The sequence below is a fragment of the Pteropus medius genome, unplaced genomic scaffold (assembly GCF_902729225.1).
Source record: "Pteropus medius unplaced genomic scaffold, Ma_sr-lr_union100, whole genome shotgun sequence".
NCBI lineage: Eukaryota > Metazoa > Chordata > Mammalia > Chiroptera > Pteropodidae > Pteropus > Pteropus medius.
The window spans coordinates 1,859,239-1,878,781 of NW_024356333.1; the positions used below are offsets into that span (position 1 = coordinate 1,859,239).

Here is a 19,543-nt window from a genome sequence, read left to right on the forward strand (position 1 = left end):
GGGGAGCGGTCGGGGCGGCGACTGGACTGGATGGGAGGAGGGGGGCGGCCAGAGGGGGCCCTGCCAGGACGGAACCGGCAGCCTGTCCCTGAGCCGTCGCTTTAAGGCGACACCCTGGTATCTCCCCTCCGAGGCGGTCCCGGTTTCCCTCTCTGTGGCTTCTGGGTTCTCAGGTCCTTTCCAGAGTTCTCTGGGGGGCTCGACCCCCAGGCAATCCCAACGATGGGCTGGAGGACAGGGTCCCAAGGGTGGGGTGATAGCTGGTGTGGAAGGCCCAGAAAACAGGCAAGGGAGGGAGGGTCTGCCCGAAGAAGAAAGCCACGCCTGCGGCCCAGGCGAGACCCCCATTTCTGGGTCGGGGGTGGGCCCATGGCAACCGGAAGCCCCAGCGCTGGGAGGGTTAAGCATCCTCCTGGTTCCCACTGGGCCCCGGCCCCTCCCACGTGTTTACGTCCTTCCAAAAATATTCGGCCTCCAGCTGCCTCCTTCCCATGCCCCAGTCCACGACCCCACAGTGATCCTGGGAGGAGGGGTCATGAGGGCCAGAGGCCAGGACCTGGGAGCCAGCAGACTGCCCTGCGAAGGGCAAGCAGCTGGAGGGGCTGAGGCGGAGGGAAGCGGAGGAGCTCTCGGGGCAGACGGGCAGTTGGCGCGGGGTCAGGTGGGGGGAAGGGGGGGGCGCGCAGGTGGGCGACAGGACTGCCTCCCTGGCTTTTGGCCGAGGACAAAAGCTGACTCAGTACCTACTCCGGACTGGGCTGAGCTGGACCCAGGGAACCATGGGAGGCGGGGCGGGGAGGAGAGAAAGACTGGGGAATACCAGGAGACTCTCAGCCAAGGGCCACTTCCTGTCCCTCGACCTCTGCCCAGAGCTCCGCCAGCCGTGGCCCCCAGTGCAGGGCCAGGGTGTGGTGGCTCCACTGGCTGGCATGAAGAGCTGAGGACCATACACACCCTTTGCAGGACCAGGGTGACTGAGGCGAACCCATGTGGCGGCTGCTGAGCCTGCTGGCCCTATGGCTGGGCACGGTGGCCTTGAGCAGGGCTGAGCTCACCACAGCCCAGCGCCAGGGCCTGCAGGTGGCCCTGGAGGAATTCCACAAGCACCCGCGTGTGCAGTGGGCCTTCCAGAAGACCAGTGTGGACAGTGCCATGGACATGGTCAGCAGCACGACCCACGGCGGGAGGGGGTTAGGGCCACACTCCCAAGAGACCAGCACATTCCCAGGAAGCGGGTGCAAAGTGCTTTGGGCTCTGTGAGCACCCAGCTCCCTGGAGAAAGGCCACCACCCCGGCCCGAAGTCGGGCGCGCTGCTCCGCTGTGGGGAGGAGGGGCAGGTTACATCCTGCTCAGCCCACCTAGCGGGCTGCTGGCCTTCCTCTGTCTCTGTCGGTAGCCCTTCCCGGCGGGGACATTTGTGAGGCTGGAGTTTAGGCTGCAGCAGACGAGCTGCTGGAAGAGAGACTGGAAGAAAGCAGAGTGCAAAGTCAAGCCCAACGGGGTGAGTAACGGCGTGTGCGTGTGTGTGTGCGTGTGCGTGCGCCGGAGCACTTGTCGAGTGAGAGTGCGTGTAACTGGGGTTTGGGCGGAGATCCAACAAGAAACCCTGAGGTCACAGAGCCACCGTGGAGCCCGTGGCTGTGACGGTGCGGTTGGCCTGGGCCTGGACAGGCGGGGGACGACGTCCATCCCAGGTCCTCTCCCGGGCTTCAGGTCCCTGGGGGAAGCGTGTGATGCGGGGTTGGTCGTGCCCCCGGGCCTGGTGAATTGTTTCCTGTGAGTCTGAGTGGAGATGGCCCGGCCTGCGCTGAGCTGTAACAGGGCTTGACTGTAACCAGCTGCCTTGGGAGGTCCCCGGGCTTGAAGCGCAGCCATCTGGGTTCCAGACCCGGCTCCGCCGAGAGCCGGCCCTGTGGCTTGGTAGGTTCTCTGAAGGCCTCGGTTCCCACCATCTGTTAAAGGAAGGCTGGGTCATACCAGTGGTTTTCCAGACTTTCGTGTCAGAATCCTGTGTTCAAATTAAATCTTACAAGAAAATGCAAATAAACATAACAGATGACAGCAGGGGGGGCCTGGTGCTGAGTCAGGCGGGAGAGGCCACCTGGGCAGGATTCCCGCCCCCTGCTGAAGTCCATAGTTCTGAAAACTGCACGCTGGTTCGACTTCTGAAATCTCCTAGTCGGAGGGTGGGCTGCGCCTGAAACCGGTGGGCCTGCCTGAGCCGCGCCTCCCCCCGCCCCCCTGGCTCTAGAGCCTGCAGGGGGAAAGACCCCTTTTGCAGGCAGCCCCCAGCCCTCCCCCCCGCCCCGTCTCCACCCCCACGGGGCTGCAGGCCTCCCTTCAGCCCTTGCCTCTCCTGGCCCTGTGCCCCCATCTGCAGAGGAAGCGGAAATGCCTGGCCTGCGTCAAGCTGGACCCTGAGTCGAAAGTCCTGGGCCGGGTTGTCCACTGCCCCGTAGAGGCGCAGGCCCAACGGGTAAGAGCGGGCCTAGAAGCACAGGTGGCAGGACAGGTGCCAGCTGCTCATGAGGGGTCAGGTGTGAGGCAGAAGCCTGGACAAAGAGTGAGGAGGTGTGCAGAGGGGTGCGGAGGGTGGAGCAGGGGGTGAGGAAAGGTGAGAAGTGGGGAGGGGCGGGGAGGGGCTGTGGAGGAGGGCGCAGCAGAGGCGGAGGATGAGGCAGCCCTCGCCGGGCACCGGGGCCCTGCTGCTGAGCCTGAGCCGGTCTGGTGCTGGCAGGAGCTCACGGAGCACCAGCAGGCACAGTGCAACAGGGTGCAGCAGGCTGGCGAGGACCCCCAGAGCTACTACTTCCCTGGACAATTTGCCTTCTTCAAGGCCCCGCCCCCCAGCTGAGGCCTGACCAGGTAGGCAGCTGGGAGGGGGTGCGGGGGACAGCGGGGAGCAGGGCCGGCCCGAGTGGGAAGGGAGGGGAGGGACTCAGGCGCCAGGGAAGCTGGGACAAGGACCAAAACAGCCTCCCTCTGGTTTTCCTCTCCCTTTAGAATTTCCTCAGGCTTTCCGGACAGCTGTGGGAAGTAACCAGTGAGAAACAGCCGCCCCTTCCCTGCACCCCGCGGGGCCATCCCCATCACCCCTGAACTAATAAAACTGCTCCCCAAGCTGTGTCCTCTCCTCCCTGTGCATCCCACCGTCTGCCCCTCAGCAGACCTGGCAGGAGGCCACATGAGTGAGCGGCTGGGAATCCCTCACAGGAAGAAGCAAAGCCCCTGGGGCAGCAAGATGCTTCCCGTCGGACAAAAACGGGGGGCGGGCGGGGAAGGGGCCTTGTGTGCTCCTCCTTCCCACAGGAGAGACCTTGCTGTCAGGAGCTCATGCCCCAGTAAAAGGACAGACACTGATGCACATTAGAACAGAAACGTTTAATAGGGATTAGCATGGGTGAGATGGGCAGCAAAGGCTCCAGGGAGACAGGACCAGGGGGGCCACGGCTGAGTGTCACCTGGACAGGTGAGTTTGGCAGGTGGGTGAATGCAGCTCCCATGCTTTATGCTCTGCCCACGCCCTCTTCCAGGACCCCTGGGATGGGACACATGCCATCCCTGACTGCTACCTTTGACCTTGGGAAGAAGCAGCTTCCTTTCACTAAGTCTCAGGCCAGAGCAGCCAGGAGTGGCAGCAGCTGTGGACGTGGGGCTGGGCCTCCTCCCCAGGCACGCAGCACAGGTGACAGGACAGGTGCCAGCTGCTCATGGAGGGCCCTTACATCTGCTAGAGGCCCCTGGGGAGGTGCTTCCCTGAAGAATGTTGAGCGAAGGTACAGAATGTTCCTTGCGGTAGACTGGGAGGGAGGGGCGCTGCTCTCGGACACAGGGATGAGTGACCGGCCCAGTCTGCGGGCCAGTGACCAGGGTGAACCCCAGAGACACGTGCAGAGGCAGGAGGGAGGAGTGGGCAGCGAGGCCACGTTGTGCTGACCCTACGTCCTCAGGCCAGGCTGTCCCAGGCCAAGAGGCATCTTCAGAAGATGAAGGATGAGGTGGAGCCCGCAGGGCCGAGCGTCTGCTGGGCTTGAGCCAGGCTGTCGCCGGCCTGTTGGTCCAGGTCGCGGCACTCCTGCAGAGTGTGCTGGAACTGCCGGCAGGCCTCCTCCACGATGGAGCTGCTCCGGGTGGGCCAGAGCTCCCAGTACCCGGGCCCCACCCAGGGCTGGGCCTCAGCGGCGCCGGGCTCCGGGCTGGAGCTGGGCCGGGAGGAGCTGTCCAGGTCCCGGCACAGCTGGTAGAACTCACTGCCGCGCCCAGTCATACGCTCACCGTCAACGACCTTCAGGCCGGGCAGCAGCTCTCGGACCGCCGCCCAGTAGGAGGGGCTGGCACAGAGCGGGTTGCTGAGCCGGGCCAAAGGGTCCCGGAGCCGCAGGTACTCCAGGCCCCGCAGCCCGGCCAGGCACTGCAGCTGGCCAGGGGTGGCCAGCAGGTTGCCCGCGGCATTGAGACTCTGCAGGTTCTCACAGGCGGCCAGCGGCTCCAGCCCCGTCAGCCGATTGTTGGCGACATTGAGCACAGCCAGCTGGCGCAGGGAGGCCAGCGGGCCCAGCTGGGTGAGCGCGTTGCCCGACAGGTCCAGCCACTCGAGGCCCAGGCACTGCCCCAGGCAGCCCAGCTCCACCAGCCCCAAGCCCCGCAGCTTCAGCAGCAAGATGGACTCCAGCGCGAACTCGCCCGAGTGCGACTTGAGCAGCTGGGGCGTGATGCTCACCCCGTCGGCCTCCACCGGCTTCTCGCCCTGAGGCTCCATAATGCGGAGTCGGTCTGAGTGGCCTGGGCCTTGACCGTCTGTCACAGGGACACGGGTACCTGGGGGTCGGCTGGCCGCTCAACCCAAAAAAGGCACCATCGACTCTGCCCGGGACAGTTGTCACAGGCCTCTTTCCAACACCCCTGCTCCAGGGCCAGCGGGTCCCTGAGGAGAGACAATTAGACAGTAAGCACGCCCCTCCTGAGCACCTGTGACTCCCAGCAGGTGACAGCATAGCACCCAGCCTCTGCCGCCAGGGCCAGCTCAGGTGGCCCGGCAAGACCAGAGTAGCCAAGTCCAGGATGCGGAAAGACAGAAGGACCCTCGAGAGGTGGGCTGGGTCCAGGCCCCGCTCAGGGTCTTGCCTCAGCGGTGGACGATGGCCAGCACTCAGGCCCAACGGTCTGTCCCTCTCAGTTTGTACATCTGCACCGCAGGCAGGCTCTCCTAATGCTACTTCCTGTGTAACCACTCACGGTCTGTCCTCATCAGTTCTGAGATTTAACATAGTTTTGAACAGACAACAGGTCACCACAATCACCCTTTGGAGCCCTCCCGGGGAGAGCCACGCAAACACAAGCAAGAGCGGCCCCTGGGCCTCACTCTGGTCATTCAAAAACTTCCCTGACTTGAGTTTTTTAAATGTTAGCTGTGAATTCAAAATGGTTTCCAGATTACATGGGCCCATTTGTAACCTCTGGTCCCTCAGTCGCAAACGAGGAAACTGAGGGAGAGGAAGGGAAGGGACGGCGAAGGCCTGGGGTGAGAGGCAGCGCTGCGGCCCTGCCCTGCCCGCCCGCACTGGCTCGTCACTCTGGTGTCGACGGGACAACATCAAACCGTACGCCAGGCGGCTTGACTCCAGCTGCAAACATGACATCACTCCCAAAGAAAGCAGGAGGGCTGGGGGCGGTGGGGGGGACTGTCCCGGAGGAGGGGCAGGTTGAACAAAGCTGGCTCCATAAAGGCAGGAACAGGGGGCCCTTCAAGTCACCAGGGCTTTGGGCCAGCACAAGCCCACGCACCAGTACAGCACCAAGGAGGCGGCCGGGGGGAAGGACGCTGTCGCCCACGGAGGGGTCAAGGCTTCAGCAGAGGGAAAAACAAGAAGGGACCTCTGCTCCAGGTGGCAGCTCCCCAACTCTGCAGCCTCCGGTCAGCCCAGGCCAGGCAGAAGGACGCCTGCAAAGAACCAAGGGACCATTCGCTCCTGCTGACAAAACCTGGGCCTCCCGCGTGTTCGGGTTCCAAGTCTGCGTTACATAATCAGGGCCACGTTGTGTTTCCCCTTCTCCAAGGAAACCAGGCCCAGAGCTCCTCCCACACCCCCGCCGGGGAGTAGGGGACGCTGCTAACAGCTGACCGAGAAGGGGGTCCCTACGTCTCTACCTAGCTGCCCTCCAGTCTGCAACACTCCACCCAGCAAGTTCTTCTCATCTCAACCTCGTTTCTTTCCAGAAGGGACTGGTGGCATCGACGACGAAGTCTGGTTCACTCCAGGCAGACGGGCTCTGCTGGGGTCTGTCGTGGGAGTGGTGCAGTCACCTGTGCACCTGGTCAGAAGTGCTCTGGCCCAGAGGGCGGGTGCTCAAGGGGCACTAGACACCTGCCACAAAGGCGCTAGCAAGGCGAGGACCCCTCCGAGGGCAGTGGAGCCACACACAGCAGGGAGGGCAGTGCCCACGACTGCAGGGATCTGGCCACGTGACCTGATGCAGGGGCTCCCTTCTTAGACACGTGGGCTGCAGAAGGGATGGGCTGGGGGGCAAGACGACCTGCTGTCTGAGGGGACCAGGAAGCAGGTGCTCCCCACCCCACAGCTGGGAGGGGTGCTTTCTGCAGAAGAGGAAACACTGGAGCAGAAAGGTCATGATGGGCCTGGAAATCAGGGCCTCCCAGCCCCAAAGTCCTGCCGGCAGGAGACGTGACCAGCACACGGCGCCGTACCGGGCCATCCGCCCCGAGGACCCCCGCCCCCCGCCCCCTGCAGTCACATGAACAGCTGCACCACGCAGACAAACCGCTGACCCTGCGGGATAAAGACCTCCGCTCTGCTCGCGTCCCCAGCTCACCTCGAACCTGCACGCCCCCGCCGGGCAGGCCTCGGCGGGGCTGAGGACGGCCTGTGCCCGCCTGCCGTGCAAACCCAGCTTCTGTGAGGTGAATGGCTCACTGCGCCCACCAGGTCACCATCCCTCCCTAGCAGATGGGGCGTCCTGGTCCTGTTATGAAAATGAGCCGACAGGGGCCCTGGGCCCCACGTGCGAGTCTGCGTAAAGGACGTGGCTACACGGGTGAGCTTGTGACTGAGACACAGCTGACTCTTGGGTCTCAGGGTTGGCCTGCCAAGTGCCAGTTTGCCTACGTAGGAGACGGGCTGGACAATGATACCCCCGAGCCAGCCAAGCCAGAGCCCGGTTCAGGCAGAGCAGGTTCGACCCAGAGCAGTCTCAGGGTGACGGCCGTCTGGCCGCTTCGGTGAACCGGGGAGCCCTCCTCCGCCACTTCCTCCCGGCCCCCACCTAGAGCAGGCCGCGGCACTGCCCGTGGGAGCCCGCACGTCGCTGTTGGGGGGCCCACTGGAGCACTGCAGCAGTCAGCAGCTTCCCTGCTCCTACCCACAGCTGTGACAACCAAAATGTCTCCAGACATTGCCAAATGTCCCCTGGGGACAAAAATGCCCCCAGCTGAGGACCACTGCTGCCCCCAAGCTTGGGACTGTCCCTTCTGTTTCATCCTCTTCCCTTCCCTTCCCCCAGCTCCCTCGGTGCACCCCACCCCTGCTGTCCCTCCAGCCCAGCCTCCCCCCTCCTCGAACACTGGGAGCCAGCGCAGTGATGCAGGACAGCACAGGACAGCACAGGACAGCACAGGACGTGCTTCTCCCGAGGACAGCCGAGGGCAACGTGAGGGCGCGTCACCACCTCGCCCCCCAGCAGACCCACTGAATCAGAATCTGGGAGGCACGGGACCCCCTGGTTGTATGACGCTCAGATGATCCTCATTAAAGACTAGGCCCAGGTACGTTTGAGGGAGGGAGGCAGGCAGCGCTCCTGGGCTGGGTCCAGGGCCACGCCCTGACCTTGCTACCCAAGTGCACTTTACAGTCTGGGCTGGTAAGGGTGCGGCCACTGACCCGGCCCTCCCCCAGACAAGCCTCACCCCCCGCCACAGGGGAGTCTCTGAACACACCCCTCCCCTCCCAACAGCTGGCAGAGAGAAGCGGGTAAAGCAATTTGGAGGCCGGAGTCTAATTCAAACCACGCTACTCCAAGCATCAGATACGCTCTTCACAAAGCTTTATTTAAGAAGGTGCGGTTGCCACTCTGCTGAACTGAAAACGCAGGATGCTCACGGGTGCAGAGGGCGGATCCCAAGGTAGAGAGAGCAGGTATGGCACCACGTTAACGAGCAGGTATGGCACCACGTTAACGAGCAGGTATGCCACCAGGTTAACGAGCAGGTATGCCACCGCGTTAACGAGCAGGTATGGCACCACGTTAACGAGCAGGCATGCCACCACGTTAACGGAGACTGGAAAAGGATTACGGCTAATTTTCCCTGCTCCCTGACATTCTCAGTAACTTCCCGATGTCCTGGCGCATCAGTCCCAGTGACGCATGACTGACCACCCCTCAGGGGAGGCGGGGGGGGAGGGGCTCACCCCCACAGCCAGGGGCCAAGTGCAAGCTAGGCCTTGAGGGCCTCACCCTGCCTCTCAGAGCCACATTTCCTAGTGACCCAGCACCTCAGGAGAGCCAGCCTCATGTCCTGTGGGGTGTGACAAGCCAGCCCCAGCAGGCCTCCCCCGACGTGGGATCCTGCACTCAGGTCTCGCGCCCTCCCCGACAGAACTTAGGGCAGTCCGTCCCTGGTCGGTCTGATACACGGCCTTTCTCGCTTCCAGGTGGCGGATCTGCCCTTCGAAGGTGGCCAGGGACAAGGGGAGGTGTGGGCGCTGCAGGTGGCACAGACGCTCAGCCGCCCAGAGTCTGGGTGAGTGTGGAAGCTCTCTCCGAGACTGCTTTCCCCGTAGAAGCTCCCAGGTCCCCGCAGTCTGGAACTAACTCCAGGTCAGGCCGTTGCAGGCCCAAGCGTCTCAGCGCTCCCCAGTCCCCACCCCTTGGCTGGCTGGTCGGTCCCTTCCACCAGGGTCCTTCGGCCACTACGGGATCTGAGATCCACGGGCGAGTACAGACCCCAAGAAGACGGACACGTACATGTGTGCGCATCTTATGATGGCTACTCTACCTCAGGCTTCCTTCCTGCAGGGAAAGCAGTTTCAGAGAGAGCTGTCACAGCCCACTGAGCACATGCCAGCACCCACGCCTCCCCGTCCCTGTGCCTTGGGAAAGCAGACCTCTTAAGGCCACGAGTCCCTCTGCACACAGACAAGCTGCACACATGGCCCTCAAGTCCCGCCGATGTTCCAGAGGAGCGTCCCTGCTTATGGAACGGCGGCGCCGCCAGCCACCGCCAGCGAGCCTCCTGTGCACACGCAATGCCGGGAACGAATCACGTTAACAGGTGAAGACATCTCCCTGAGAGAAAAAAAGGTAACCTGCCGAGGCGTGAGGAAATTCCCCGCTCTTTCCAGATTCCAGACTCTGGCCGTGCTGCCTGCACCACTCAGCCCCCTCCCCCCACCTACGGCGGGGCTCCTCCGGGCAGGCCGGGAGGGCGGCGGACTGTGGCGGCGGGCCCCTCGGCCTGCTCGCTCTCAGCCAGGTCCCCGCTGGGGCACACGAGGGGCGGGGGTGCGTAGCTGGGGAAAGTCTCCAGGTTGGCCTTCAGGAAGAGGAGACACTCCACTGTCTCCACTGGGAGAGGGGGGCTGTGCTCCACCACGGTGGGGCTGTCCAGGGCGGCAAGGACGCTTCCGGAGAAGGCGCTGGTGGCGGGGCAGGACAGATAGACAGTGGCCAGTCTTGCCAGGGCTGGCCAGACTTCCCGCCTCCTCTCCCAGTAAGCCAGGGGGTCCTCCAGGGCGCCAACTGTCTGGTTCTCACGCAGGTACTTCTTGACGATGACGCTGGCCAGGTGGCTCTCGGTGGACAGCGAGGCTCCACTCCCCGGGGAGGCCAGCAGCCCCACGCTCTGCAGCTGCTCCAGCAAGCTCTTCTCCCCCCGGGCCAGCAGCGGGGGCCCAGGGCTGCCGCCTCCCTGCACGGGCTCCTTCCGGCCCCTCACCTCAGACCCGGGGCCTCTGGCTATTCTGCCACTCGGGGTGGCGTCCACACACACGGCCTTGGGTCTCTCCAGTAAGGGCGAGAGAGGCAGGGAGTAGTCCGACACCATAATCTCCTTCACCTTGTACACGAGCACCTGCTTCCAGTGGTCGATGTCGGCCCCCGCGGGCAGGATGGCCTCGATCCGGCCCTTGAAGCGCGGATCCAGGAGCGTGGCCAGCACCAGCTCCTCGCGGTGGAAGAGCTCGTTGAGCTGGCCGTCTGTGGCCAGCTGCAGGGCCAAGCCCTCGGCCAGCCGGACGGCCGCGCCCGCCTCCCCGCCCCTCTGCTCCTCGAAGAGTCCGCGAGCCTGCTCCAGGAAGATGTGCAGGTAGCGCAGCTGGGGCAACACCTGGCTCAGAGGGGCCTGCCCCACGCTCGCCTCCCGGACCGCCACCTGGAAGGGCTGCAGGAGCTTGACCAGGCTGCCCGTCAGGCTCCAGAACGTGGCCGACAGGGCCACGCCGGCCCTCCCCAGCTGCTGCCTGTCCTCGTACTCCTGCAGGGCCCGCCGCTGCTCCACCAGCCACGCCAGCAGGCGGTAGGCCGAGCCCCAGTGGTCCGAGAGCTCCCAAAGGGGCTGGTGGGCTGGGAGGCCACACTGCCGCTGCATCTGTGCCAGGAGCCGCCGGGCCTCCGCAGAGCCTTCGAAGTGACTGCAGATGGCCTTGGCTGTGCCCAGGATGATCTGGACACTGTGATGGTGACACAGGAAGTTCTTCACCAGGGAGTTGAGGCAATGGGCAAAGCAAGGGACGTGAGTGTAGCCCTCCGACCTCGCCGCCTGCTCCAGACCGGGGCAGCCGCCCGACACCAGGAAGCCTGGTCGCAGGGAGCCCTGGCCCAGCCACAGGCTGACCTGCTCACGCAGTGCCCGCGGCCAGTCCTCCGAAGCGCTCCCCAGGGGCAGGCCGCGGACCCACAGCACTGCTCGCTTCCTCGGGCTCCCCGATACTGGCTGCTGGCCGCCTGGCTGTATCACCCCCCAGTGGGCAGTCACAGCCACATAGTCCTCCGTGACCATGTCCTGGGCTGCCATGGACACGGTGAGGTGGACGCGACCACCCTCAGCCCATTGCATCTCCCGACGCACCTGTTCGCCCATCACCTCGCGAAGCAGAGGCAAGGCTTCGTCAGAGAAGAAGGCTGGGGACGGCAGGTGGTAGCCAGGGTCGACCTGGGCCATAAACCTCCTGAAGGGTGGGGATGCAAGAAAGGACAGGGGCAATGCCAGGCTGCAGAGTAACTCTGCAATGCTCCGGTTCCAGGCCTGGGAGCGGGGCTGGCTGGGAGTATGCCCGTCACCTTGATCCTCTGAGACCACCATGGCAGCAGGCTCGCCTTTGATGAGAGTAGGCAGGGGTGGAGCCAGTAACGGCTGCTCACGCCTGCCCGGGGCCCGCTGCCCATCACTGTCTTCTGAGGACGCAGCATATGCGCAGCGTCCTGGTGACGGGAGCCCCTCATGGACACAGCTGGTGGCACCTGCGGGCAGGCCCTTCTGCGTTCCCTCCTCCACTCCGCCCCGCTTCTCTCCAGGGCTGGCCGCAGTGGGCTTTCTTTCCCTCTCCAGCCCATGCTTACTCACCAAGTGATGGACTAGGCCTGAGCTCGGGGACTGCCCCTTCATTTTGCCCTGTCTGATGCTGGTGTGACACAGAGTGCAGGTGACCCGGCAAACGTTCTTGCAATCGACGGTAAAGAAACGTCTGACATCCAACGTAGGTTTCTGATCTACGGTGTCCCAAGAGCCCAGGGGACGCGCGTGAGAAGCCCAGCCCTTGGTCTCAGCTTTTATAGTTCTGATCAGCTTCTTCAAGCCAGGCGGCTTCTGGAGGCTCCGCAGGGGCGACGTCCCCACACCAGGAAGCAAATGCCTCTTCTTCCACTTCTTAAGGCGTCGCACCTCTCTGTCCAGACGGGCTATGAGGATGTCAGCTTGCCTGGCTTCCTCATTCTCACTGGGCTGGCCCATCTCTGACCCGTCCAGGTTGTTCGCCTGGACCAGCGCTGGGGAAGGGCCTGGGGCAGAGATGAGCACCGGGTCCCTTGACTTCTTTCTTGCCGGCTGCCCCACCTCTCTGCGTCCACGTGCCTTCTGCTTGGACACCTTCTTCTCAGGCTGCACAGGGGGCTCCTGCCCAAGCACGGATTTGAGGCCACAGAGTTCAGAGTCTCCTTTTGGCTTATTCTGCCCCGGGCCGGCCTGGTACTTTGCATGGGAGGCAGCTGGGTGAAGACCAGGCCTCCCCAGGGAGTGGGCTCTCTTCCTCTCGCTGCAGACTCCAAGGCACGGGGCACCTTCTTCCTGCTCCTCCAGGAACACCTGGCCAGGTGAGGGGATGGAGGGGCCACTGGGGAGGGGACGAGGTCTCTTCCTTTGCAGGGATGGGCCCCTCTCACTCCCCTCTTGGGAGCCGGAGGGGCTGATCTTCCCGGGGTCACTGGCGGCCTTCTCCTCTATGTCTACAAACTCACATTTGACCTCAGTCTCCAGCAGGCGCCCCCTGGCCCCCCAGCCAAGTCCATGAGAGGTATTGGTAGCTCTGGTGTTGAACTCGGAGCCGGGAGAAGCCACTGTGGAAGCAGCTGGACTCTTGGGTCTGGTCGTGGGGGAGTCAGGTCCTGAGGGTGCATGTCTCCTGGGGGGCTTTCTGATTTTTTCTACTTCCAACATGCTTGGGAACATGGGGAAATGAGAAGATGGGCCCAGGCTGCAAAGCAAGATGAAAAGAACGGCTCTCAGCTGCCCTTCTCAACTTTGGGGGGCTCTGAGGGGGAAGGTGAGGCCCAGAGGGGAGAGGAGACAGCAGAGGACGAAAGGTATGGAGACCACGGACACCAGCCCCGCCCCCCTTGGCGAAGGCGGCCGTTCGCGCCTCAGACGGGACGGACGGCCCTCAGCCGCGGTCCCCACGGCCCCCTGCACGTCGGCTGTGTGCATCTCCTTTGCCAAACTAACTAACGTTTCTCTTGTTTCTCTCTGCGTTTACTAAGAACTCAGTGCACAGCTGGACACAGTACAAAACAGGCACGGCCACCTGGAACACACAACCTCCAGGCTGGCGGGAGGGACAGATGTGAACGAAAGGCTCACTCACGACACGCAGAAGCAGAGGCGCGGCGCAGGCAGGAAGGAGCAGGCGCGAGGCCAGGAGAGCCCGGGGGGCGGTGGCACCGACCTCGCCAAGAAGTTGGGCGGCGGTTTTTCCTGGAAGAGATGCGGGCACTCGGCACTGTGAGCGCAGGCCACGAGGAGGCCTCTAGGGCTCTGCACCCCGAAGACCTGGCTATACCTGGTACCTGGCGGGGCGCCGTAAATAGGTGACACAGCTCAGCATTCAGGGAGCGATGCAGCCTGAGGCTTCGTTGGCCAGCGGCCTGGCTTAGGTTCTTGACATTCTTTTTCTAGAAGTCAGTCTCCGGCAGAGAACACAGGACAGGTATTCTCTAATGCCAATGACTCCAGCCCCCAAGTGTCCTGTCACGGAGGCTCCCGATGGGCTGGTTCTACTCTCTCACCTCCCGATCCCCTAGAAACCCGCGCCTGTCCGACGCTGGCCCCCACGGCTCCCGCTCACGGCTGCATTTACACACTGCCTACTGCCCGGCCTCTGTCCGGCTCACCTGCCCGCCTCACCTGCCCTTCCTACAGCCAACTCAACTTCGGCCAGCGGGACACACCAGAAGCTCAGACCCTGAACCGAGGCATAATCCTTAACTCCCCTCCCCTCACTCATCTCCCTGAAGATCAGCTCAATTTCGGGGCTCTCAAAAGAGACAGAAAGAAGTCAGAAGAGAAATACGCGAAGGGAAGAAAGGAAAACGGAAGGGCAGGTGAAGCCCGGCCAGCGAGGATGCATTTCCTGGGCAAGAGGAGGTTTGGAGGAGGGCGGCGGAATAATCCCACCACAGAGCAGACAGGAAGTAGGTATCGTCTCTTCAGACCACAACGAGATCAAGGTTTAAGAAGATTTAAAACCAGTGCGTTCTGACACTGTGTGATGCTAAACGTGAAGAAGGACCGCCAGAAATAGGACTGCCTTTGGGGCGACAAGCCCGCTGAGGCGGTTCATGTGAGACCCTGCGCAGGGAGGCGTGCGGGCAATGTGACGGGGTCCTTCCAGCTGGGAGAGCCTCGGAGGACGAAGAGGCAGTCAGCCACCTCACACCCATCACTCTAGAACTGTCAGCCACTCCCAAACCAAACGTTGGAAGCCCCATAGGAAGGGGCGCAGTGCGGGGGCTGGATAAAGGTGCAAACGAAATGCAAGACACGGTCCTGGTCCCCGGAGAAGTGCTGCAGGACAGCAGAACTGGAGGGGACTTACCTCGGCTCTTATTTTATGACTGAAGAAGAAGAAAGCCACAGTGGTCGCGTGATGGTCGGCGGCAGAGCAGAAGGCCAGAGCTGGCGCCAGGCCTCCAGAAGCAGTTTGCAGGCTTCAGAACCAGGACCAAGGACTCGGAACCAGGTACTGAACCCAGGCCTGTGTATGACCTGCCCTCGCTGATGATGGCAGAGAAAAGGGAGAAACCTGCGTGTTAGGGCTGCAGACTGGGTCACGTCGATCGCCTCTGTTCCCCATCGCTGTCCCATTAGCACAGACCTGTATCCTGCAGATGCTCTTGATCTACTCGACCATTTAACGAGAATTCATCACATGGCTACCAGGAGTCGTCAGCAAAGATACGAATGCAGGAGGGTAACTGCTCGGCTGGCACTCGGGGCTTAGGACGAGAAGACGCCCTGGGAACGGGCTAACGGTCCAGAGCAGGGCAAGTGGCGGAAGGTGTGCGGAGGCCAACCCAGATGTGAATCGAGTCTGTGACGATGGAATTTAGTTAGATTCTGTCGTAAGGGGTTGCTTACCTTAGGCGGCTGCTTCAGGACCCATAACTCCTGACAGACTCCGGGACAGATCTGGGATCCTGTGCAAATTCTGGCGGCAACAGGAATGCCACCTTTCTCTTGCACTGAAGCACATCGGGATGACAGCGAGGCTGACACTGTGGAGAGCCAACGCTGAATCTCAATGATAGAAACTATAACATTTAAAGAGAAAGTCATCCACAAACAAGGAACTTTGATTATTAGTAAGAAGCTACTTGTGACACTTCTCACAACAGATGACGAACATACATTTGAGGACAACTAACACAAGGATGCATTCGAAAGGGCACCGCAGTGGGGCCACAGAGGCAGGCCCAGCGGGCAGGCAGGAAGGGCTGGAGCAGGCAACTGGAGCGGGGCGGACCGTCTGGAAAGCTGTACAGGAGGCAGGTTACGTGGAGCTGAGAGGCGGAGGGCGGGGAAGGGATACAGAGGCCCCCCCAGCGATCCCATTTACAATACTGTTAGGTTTTGGATATACTGACTTTGAGGTTCTTCTGGAACAAATCATCACGAGTAAATGTGACAGATACATGGGTCAGGGGACAGAGGTCTGAGCCAAAGATACAGACCCACGCCAAAGTTTCCGCAGAAACTGAGGGAAAACGCCAGAGGAAGGAGAGTGGAGGGTGGTTGCCAGGCAGGGCTCATACTGTGGGGAGAGTGGAGGATGGGCAGACGTCAAAGATGACTGGCAGGCAAAAGGGGACACACAGAAAAACCTAAAGTGATGTTAGGGAAGCCAAGAGACTTTTCAGAAAGGACAACAGGGTCAAGGGTCACATTAGTGGATGAAGAAGGTGGCGCCTGGGGCTATGCAGTGAGAAGTGGGGGAGGCAGAGGTGGGGACGGGAGGGTCACGCTTTGGGATGGGAGGGAAAAGGCGTGGCTATGTCTTTACACAGAAAAGGTGCAGCGGAAAGACAGGTGAGGAACTGATGGCAGGGGCCTCCTGAGGGAAGGGCCCCAGGGCACAGGTGGGTGGCGGGCTTATCCTCCGCCATGAGAAAGAACCTATTTTTTATGATAGAGCAAAGAAGGAAGGAAGGATGGCCGTGGGGACAGGAAAGTCTGAGTGTGGGGAGGGGAAGGAACTGAGGCAGTTTATGCCCAGGAGCCGACGGATTCCCAAGGGGAAGCCATACACAGGCAGCAACCTACTGGCCGGGCCTGGGATGGAGGTGCCTCAGCACCTGCCTGAGTCGGGGCTCCATGGCTTAGACGTTCTTCTGACCACATTACCAGCCCTTTTCTGTGCATGGCCAAAAGGGGTCACTTGCCCATTTCTCTGGTGCCCGCCGCACCTCAGGGCCTTGTGCCAAGCTCCGCCCAGCCTGGGCATTTGATAACTATGCTAGACCTTTCTCTGAGTTTTCACTCTGCTCAGTCCCACCGGCCCCCTCCTCGCTCGCCTCCTGCGCAGGGGGAGATAAGGGTGTCTATGTGTGCCCCAGACCCCAGGGGATTTCAAAGCACTTACCAGGCCCCCAAGCCCTGGGCTTCTCATCCCCCCACCCATCACCTGTGAGGAGATGGAAAGATGGGAGGACTATGTGGAAGGAAGAGTATAGCAAACCATGATGTATTTTTCGGTTTTGTCGCACATGCAAATTTGGCTACCTGCGAATTCTAAGAAAGATGTTTTAAATGATAATCATGCATCATTAGAATTCACATTACACGGAATGACTTAAAATGAGAACTGTTTTAAACTACACACCAGCAGAAAACAGAATCTTTTGTTCTCTTCGGCGAGGCTGCTTTCTCTAATGGATTGAGAACGTGAGCCAGTCTACTTGGGTTTAAATCCTGGCTGCCACCCGCCAGCTGTGATTGTGGTTTTTCTCATCTATACAACAGGGTTAATAGCACCCACCTCAAAGCCTTGTTAAGGATTAGGTGGGTTAATGTATACAACAGAGCAAGTGATGGATGCGAGCCACTGTCCAGTACATTCTGGCCTCACCTGGCGTATTCTGGCCCCGCCCGGCGTGTTTCAGGAGCGTGGAAGGGGAGGCCAGCCTAGGAGGGGGCCTGTCCAATGGGCGGAGCAGGTCAGGGCAAGCGGCCTCCGCCCCCCAGCCTTAGCGTCCACCTCTGCGAAGTGGGACCGCAATGCCCCGGCCCCGCCTTACCTAAGGCGAGGGGTCCGGGATGGGGCCGGCGGTCCGCTGATACCTGGCTGGTGAAGCGGTGAAGCGGTGAAGCCGTGAAGCCGGGCGCGGAGGCCACGGCCACAAACAGAGCGCCCGCTGCGGGTTGGAAGGGCGGACGTAAGCGCCGCTGCAGAGGCCGCTGGAAGGCGCCAAGGCCCCAGCAGAGCCTCGGGGGGCTTCGGCTTCTGGGTCGCGCATGAAGTTATTTCCAGGAGCCCGAGGGCCTCCGCGACCACCCCCGCCTCGTGGTTGGTACATTCCCCGAGCCCGCGGCCAGCACCGAGTGCGCACGCGCGGGCGTCAGCGACCGGAAGTGATGGCATCGCTCCGCCTCCGCGCCGGAAGTCGCGCTCTGTTCTGTTACCCGTACTCCTCGCAACTTGTATAAAGGTGCTGGTTAGTGGTGTCTCCCTGAAGAATGCAGTCACACGCGCTCTGGGCGAGCAGTGGACTAGTTTTCCTCCTACCCTAACCGATCCCCAAATCCCCTTCCGTCTCGGGCTGTCTGCGCCGCGGGATTCTGACCGTCCGAGTGCGACCTGGGTCTCGTGTGCACGTGCCGGCAGAAGTGACCACAATAACGCTAGTGACCCACACATCGGGGTTTTCCTGGCTTGAGGGCTCACCCTGTTGTGGCCTGTATAGATTAGACCAAACCAAGTATGCTCTCAAAGGCTGTCTATTAGCCGGCGGCTGTCCTGTACAAAGGAGCAGCCCCAAAATGCCAAGATACAAGGTTTTTAAGCCCTAAATCCCATTCTTCATTCTATCTTAAACACAAAGGTCTATTTCTCTCCTACTCACTACCTGTCAACCCACTGGTCAGGTGTGCAAGCGGGGAGTACAGAAGCAGAAAGCTTGTTGTTGGAATGTTATGTTCCTATGGGTGATTGCCTATGTTCCCATGGGCAATAGCCAGTATTCTCATGGGCGATGGCCAAACAGTAATTTTCAGCTTATATACAGTTGATTATTTTTCATGCCACGCAAGCAAACAGGGTTACAAAGGCTAAAATTGGCAGTTAGCGTATGAGCTCATTGTTACAAGTTTTATGATTAACAGAATGTAGTTAGGGGTTCCGGAAACTAGGCCTAAGGTATAGACTTCCTTGTCCAGTTTCAGGTTTTAATTATCCTTTAACCCTTTCACGTTTCAGCAGGCTGTCACAACCCAGCACGTCAGTTTCAGGATCCCCACCTCAAGATGTTTCCTGGGGCAAATTCCCGCAGTTCGCTGACACTCAGAGCTCTGCTGCCTCCCCAAAGAACTGTCCACAGGCCAAAGGCGCCACACAGTGCGCTACGCAGAGAAGGCCTCTCTCTCTCCCCCGTTGGTCCCACCTGGGCACCAAAACGCCCGGCTCTGGTCTCGCAGGCTGCCTTGAGCTGCTTTCCACCTCTAGAGTGAGACAAATTCAAGGGTCTAGGCCAGGGGCACCATCGAGCCTCCAGCATTCCCTGTTCATCTCTTTTTTCCATCTCCTTCCAGTGCCCTTCCTCTGGGCCCAAGCAAATCAACAACAGGCTGGTCCAATTCTTCAGCTCGGGCTAAAACTAGAACCCCCTCATCAAAAGTATACATCCTTACACTTTATCAAAGTTATTTTTAATCTTATTTGATTCTCTCCATACCTCAGATATAGAGGTATTGGTTTCTCCGTTATACAGTCACACAGCGTGTTAAAGTAGGAGGTGGGAGGAACTACAAATGATTTGTAAGTTGTATTGATATATGGGGGTCCCTATATGATGGACACAGAGCTGGTCTCTTTGCAGCGTTAACCCAGAGGCACTGGGGTGCAAAACCAGGAGTCACAAAATTACAAACGGAAAAACCATTATAAACAAAATAATTCAGTAAGGTGGCTGGGTTTAATATTAATATATAGAAATCAAACAACCATTTAGAAAATACAGGAGAAGGAAATATTCGGTTTTGCTAGCAATAAAGATTAAACATCATGGAAAAAGCTTAACAAGAAATGTACAAAATCCATGTGAAAAAAATAAACCTCTAAACACTGAGGACTACAAAAAGAATACCTAAACAAATAAAAAAGCATATCATGTTTAGGGTTAGGAAGACTTAATATCTTAAAGATATTAGTTCTGTATAAAATATTAATCTATGTATTTAATTACATCCCAATAAGAACTTTTTAGAACAAACTAGGTGATTCTAAAGTTCAGAAGAAAAAATAAGCAAGAATAGCTAGAAAAATTCAGACAAAGAATAGTAATGGTTAGGAGTAGGTAAGAACAAACTCTACGACATATAAAAATATAAGTAAAGCTACTACAGTTGAAACATTGTGCACTTGTGCAGTGTATCGAGGACCAGATTAACGGAACGGAATAAGAAGTCTAATGACAAGCCCAGTGTATTAAATCATGGTAACCCATATGATGAAATATTATTAATATATTTTTTAAAATAAAGAATCAGCATGCTAATATGAATTGATTTTTCAAGATATATTATCCAGTGCAAAAAAAAAAAAAAAA

At 59.8% G+C, this 19,543-nt stretch overlaps 3 protein-coding genes and 1 long non-coding RNA gene across 5 annotated transcripts; 2 read left to right on the plus strand and 2 right to left on the minus strand.

Annotated features, from left to right (window-relative positions):
* Positions 1-830: 830 nt before the first annotated feature.
* On the plus strand, positions 831-3,123 carry RARRES2 (retinoic acid receptor responder 2). The gene is made up of 5 exons (XM_039861310.1): positions 831-1,161; positions 1,398-1,502; positions 2,382-2,477; positions 2,739-2,866; positions 3,005-3,123. The coding sequence occupies exons 1-4, from the start codon at positions 988-990 to the stop codon at positions 2,853-2,855; spliced, it is 492 nt and encodes a 163-aa protein (XP_039717244.1). The 5' UTR covers positions 831-987; the 3' UTR covers positions 2,856-2,866; positions 3,005-3,123.
* A 240-nt stretch (positions 3,124-3,363) lies between these two features.
* LRRC61 (leucine rich repeat containing 61) lies at positions 3,364-14,468 on the minus strand. Its single transcript, XM_039861308.1, has 2 exons — positions 14,320-14,468; positions 3,364-4,925 (listed from the first exon to the last, which is right to left on the minus strand). Exon 2 carries the CDS (start codon positions 4,758-4,760, stop codon positions 3,981-3,983), a length of 780 nt encoding a protein of 259 aa, XP_039717242.1. The 5' UTR covers positions 4,761-4,925; positions 14,320-14,468; the 3' UTR covers positions 3,364-3,980.
* On the plus strand, positions 7,133-8,836 carry LOC120601527 (uncharacterized). 2 transcript variants are annotated; one of them, XR_005652459.1, is made up of 3 exons: positions 7,133-7,781; positions 7,970-8,667; positions 8,698-8,836. It is a non-coding gene; the product is annotated as an uncharacterized LOC120601527 (long non-coding RNA). The 2 variants fall into 2 exon arrangements; XR_005652460.1 differs by having other exon boundaries at positions 7,140-8,151; positions 8,200-8,667.
* ZBED10 (Putative protein ZBED10P) lies at positions 9,010-14,468 on the minus strand. The gene is made up of 2 exons (XM_039861301.1): positions 14,320-14,468; positions 9,010-12,702 (listed from the first exon to the last, which is right to left on the minus strand). The coding sequence occupies exon 2, from the start codon at positions 12,675-12,677 to the stop codon at positions 9,408-9,410; it is 3,270 nt and encodes a 1,089-aa protein (XP_039717235.1). The 5' UTR covers positions 12,678-12,702; positions 14,320-14,468; the 3' UTR covers positions 9,010-9,407.
* Positions 14,469-19,543: the final 5,075 nt, after the last annotated feature.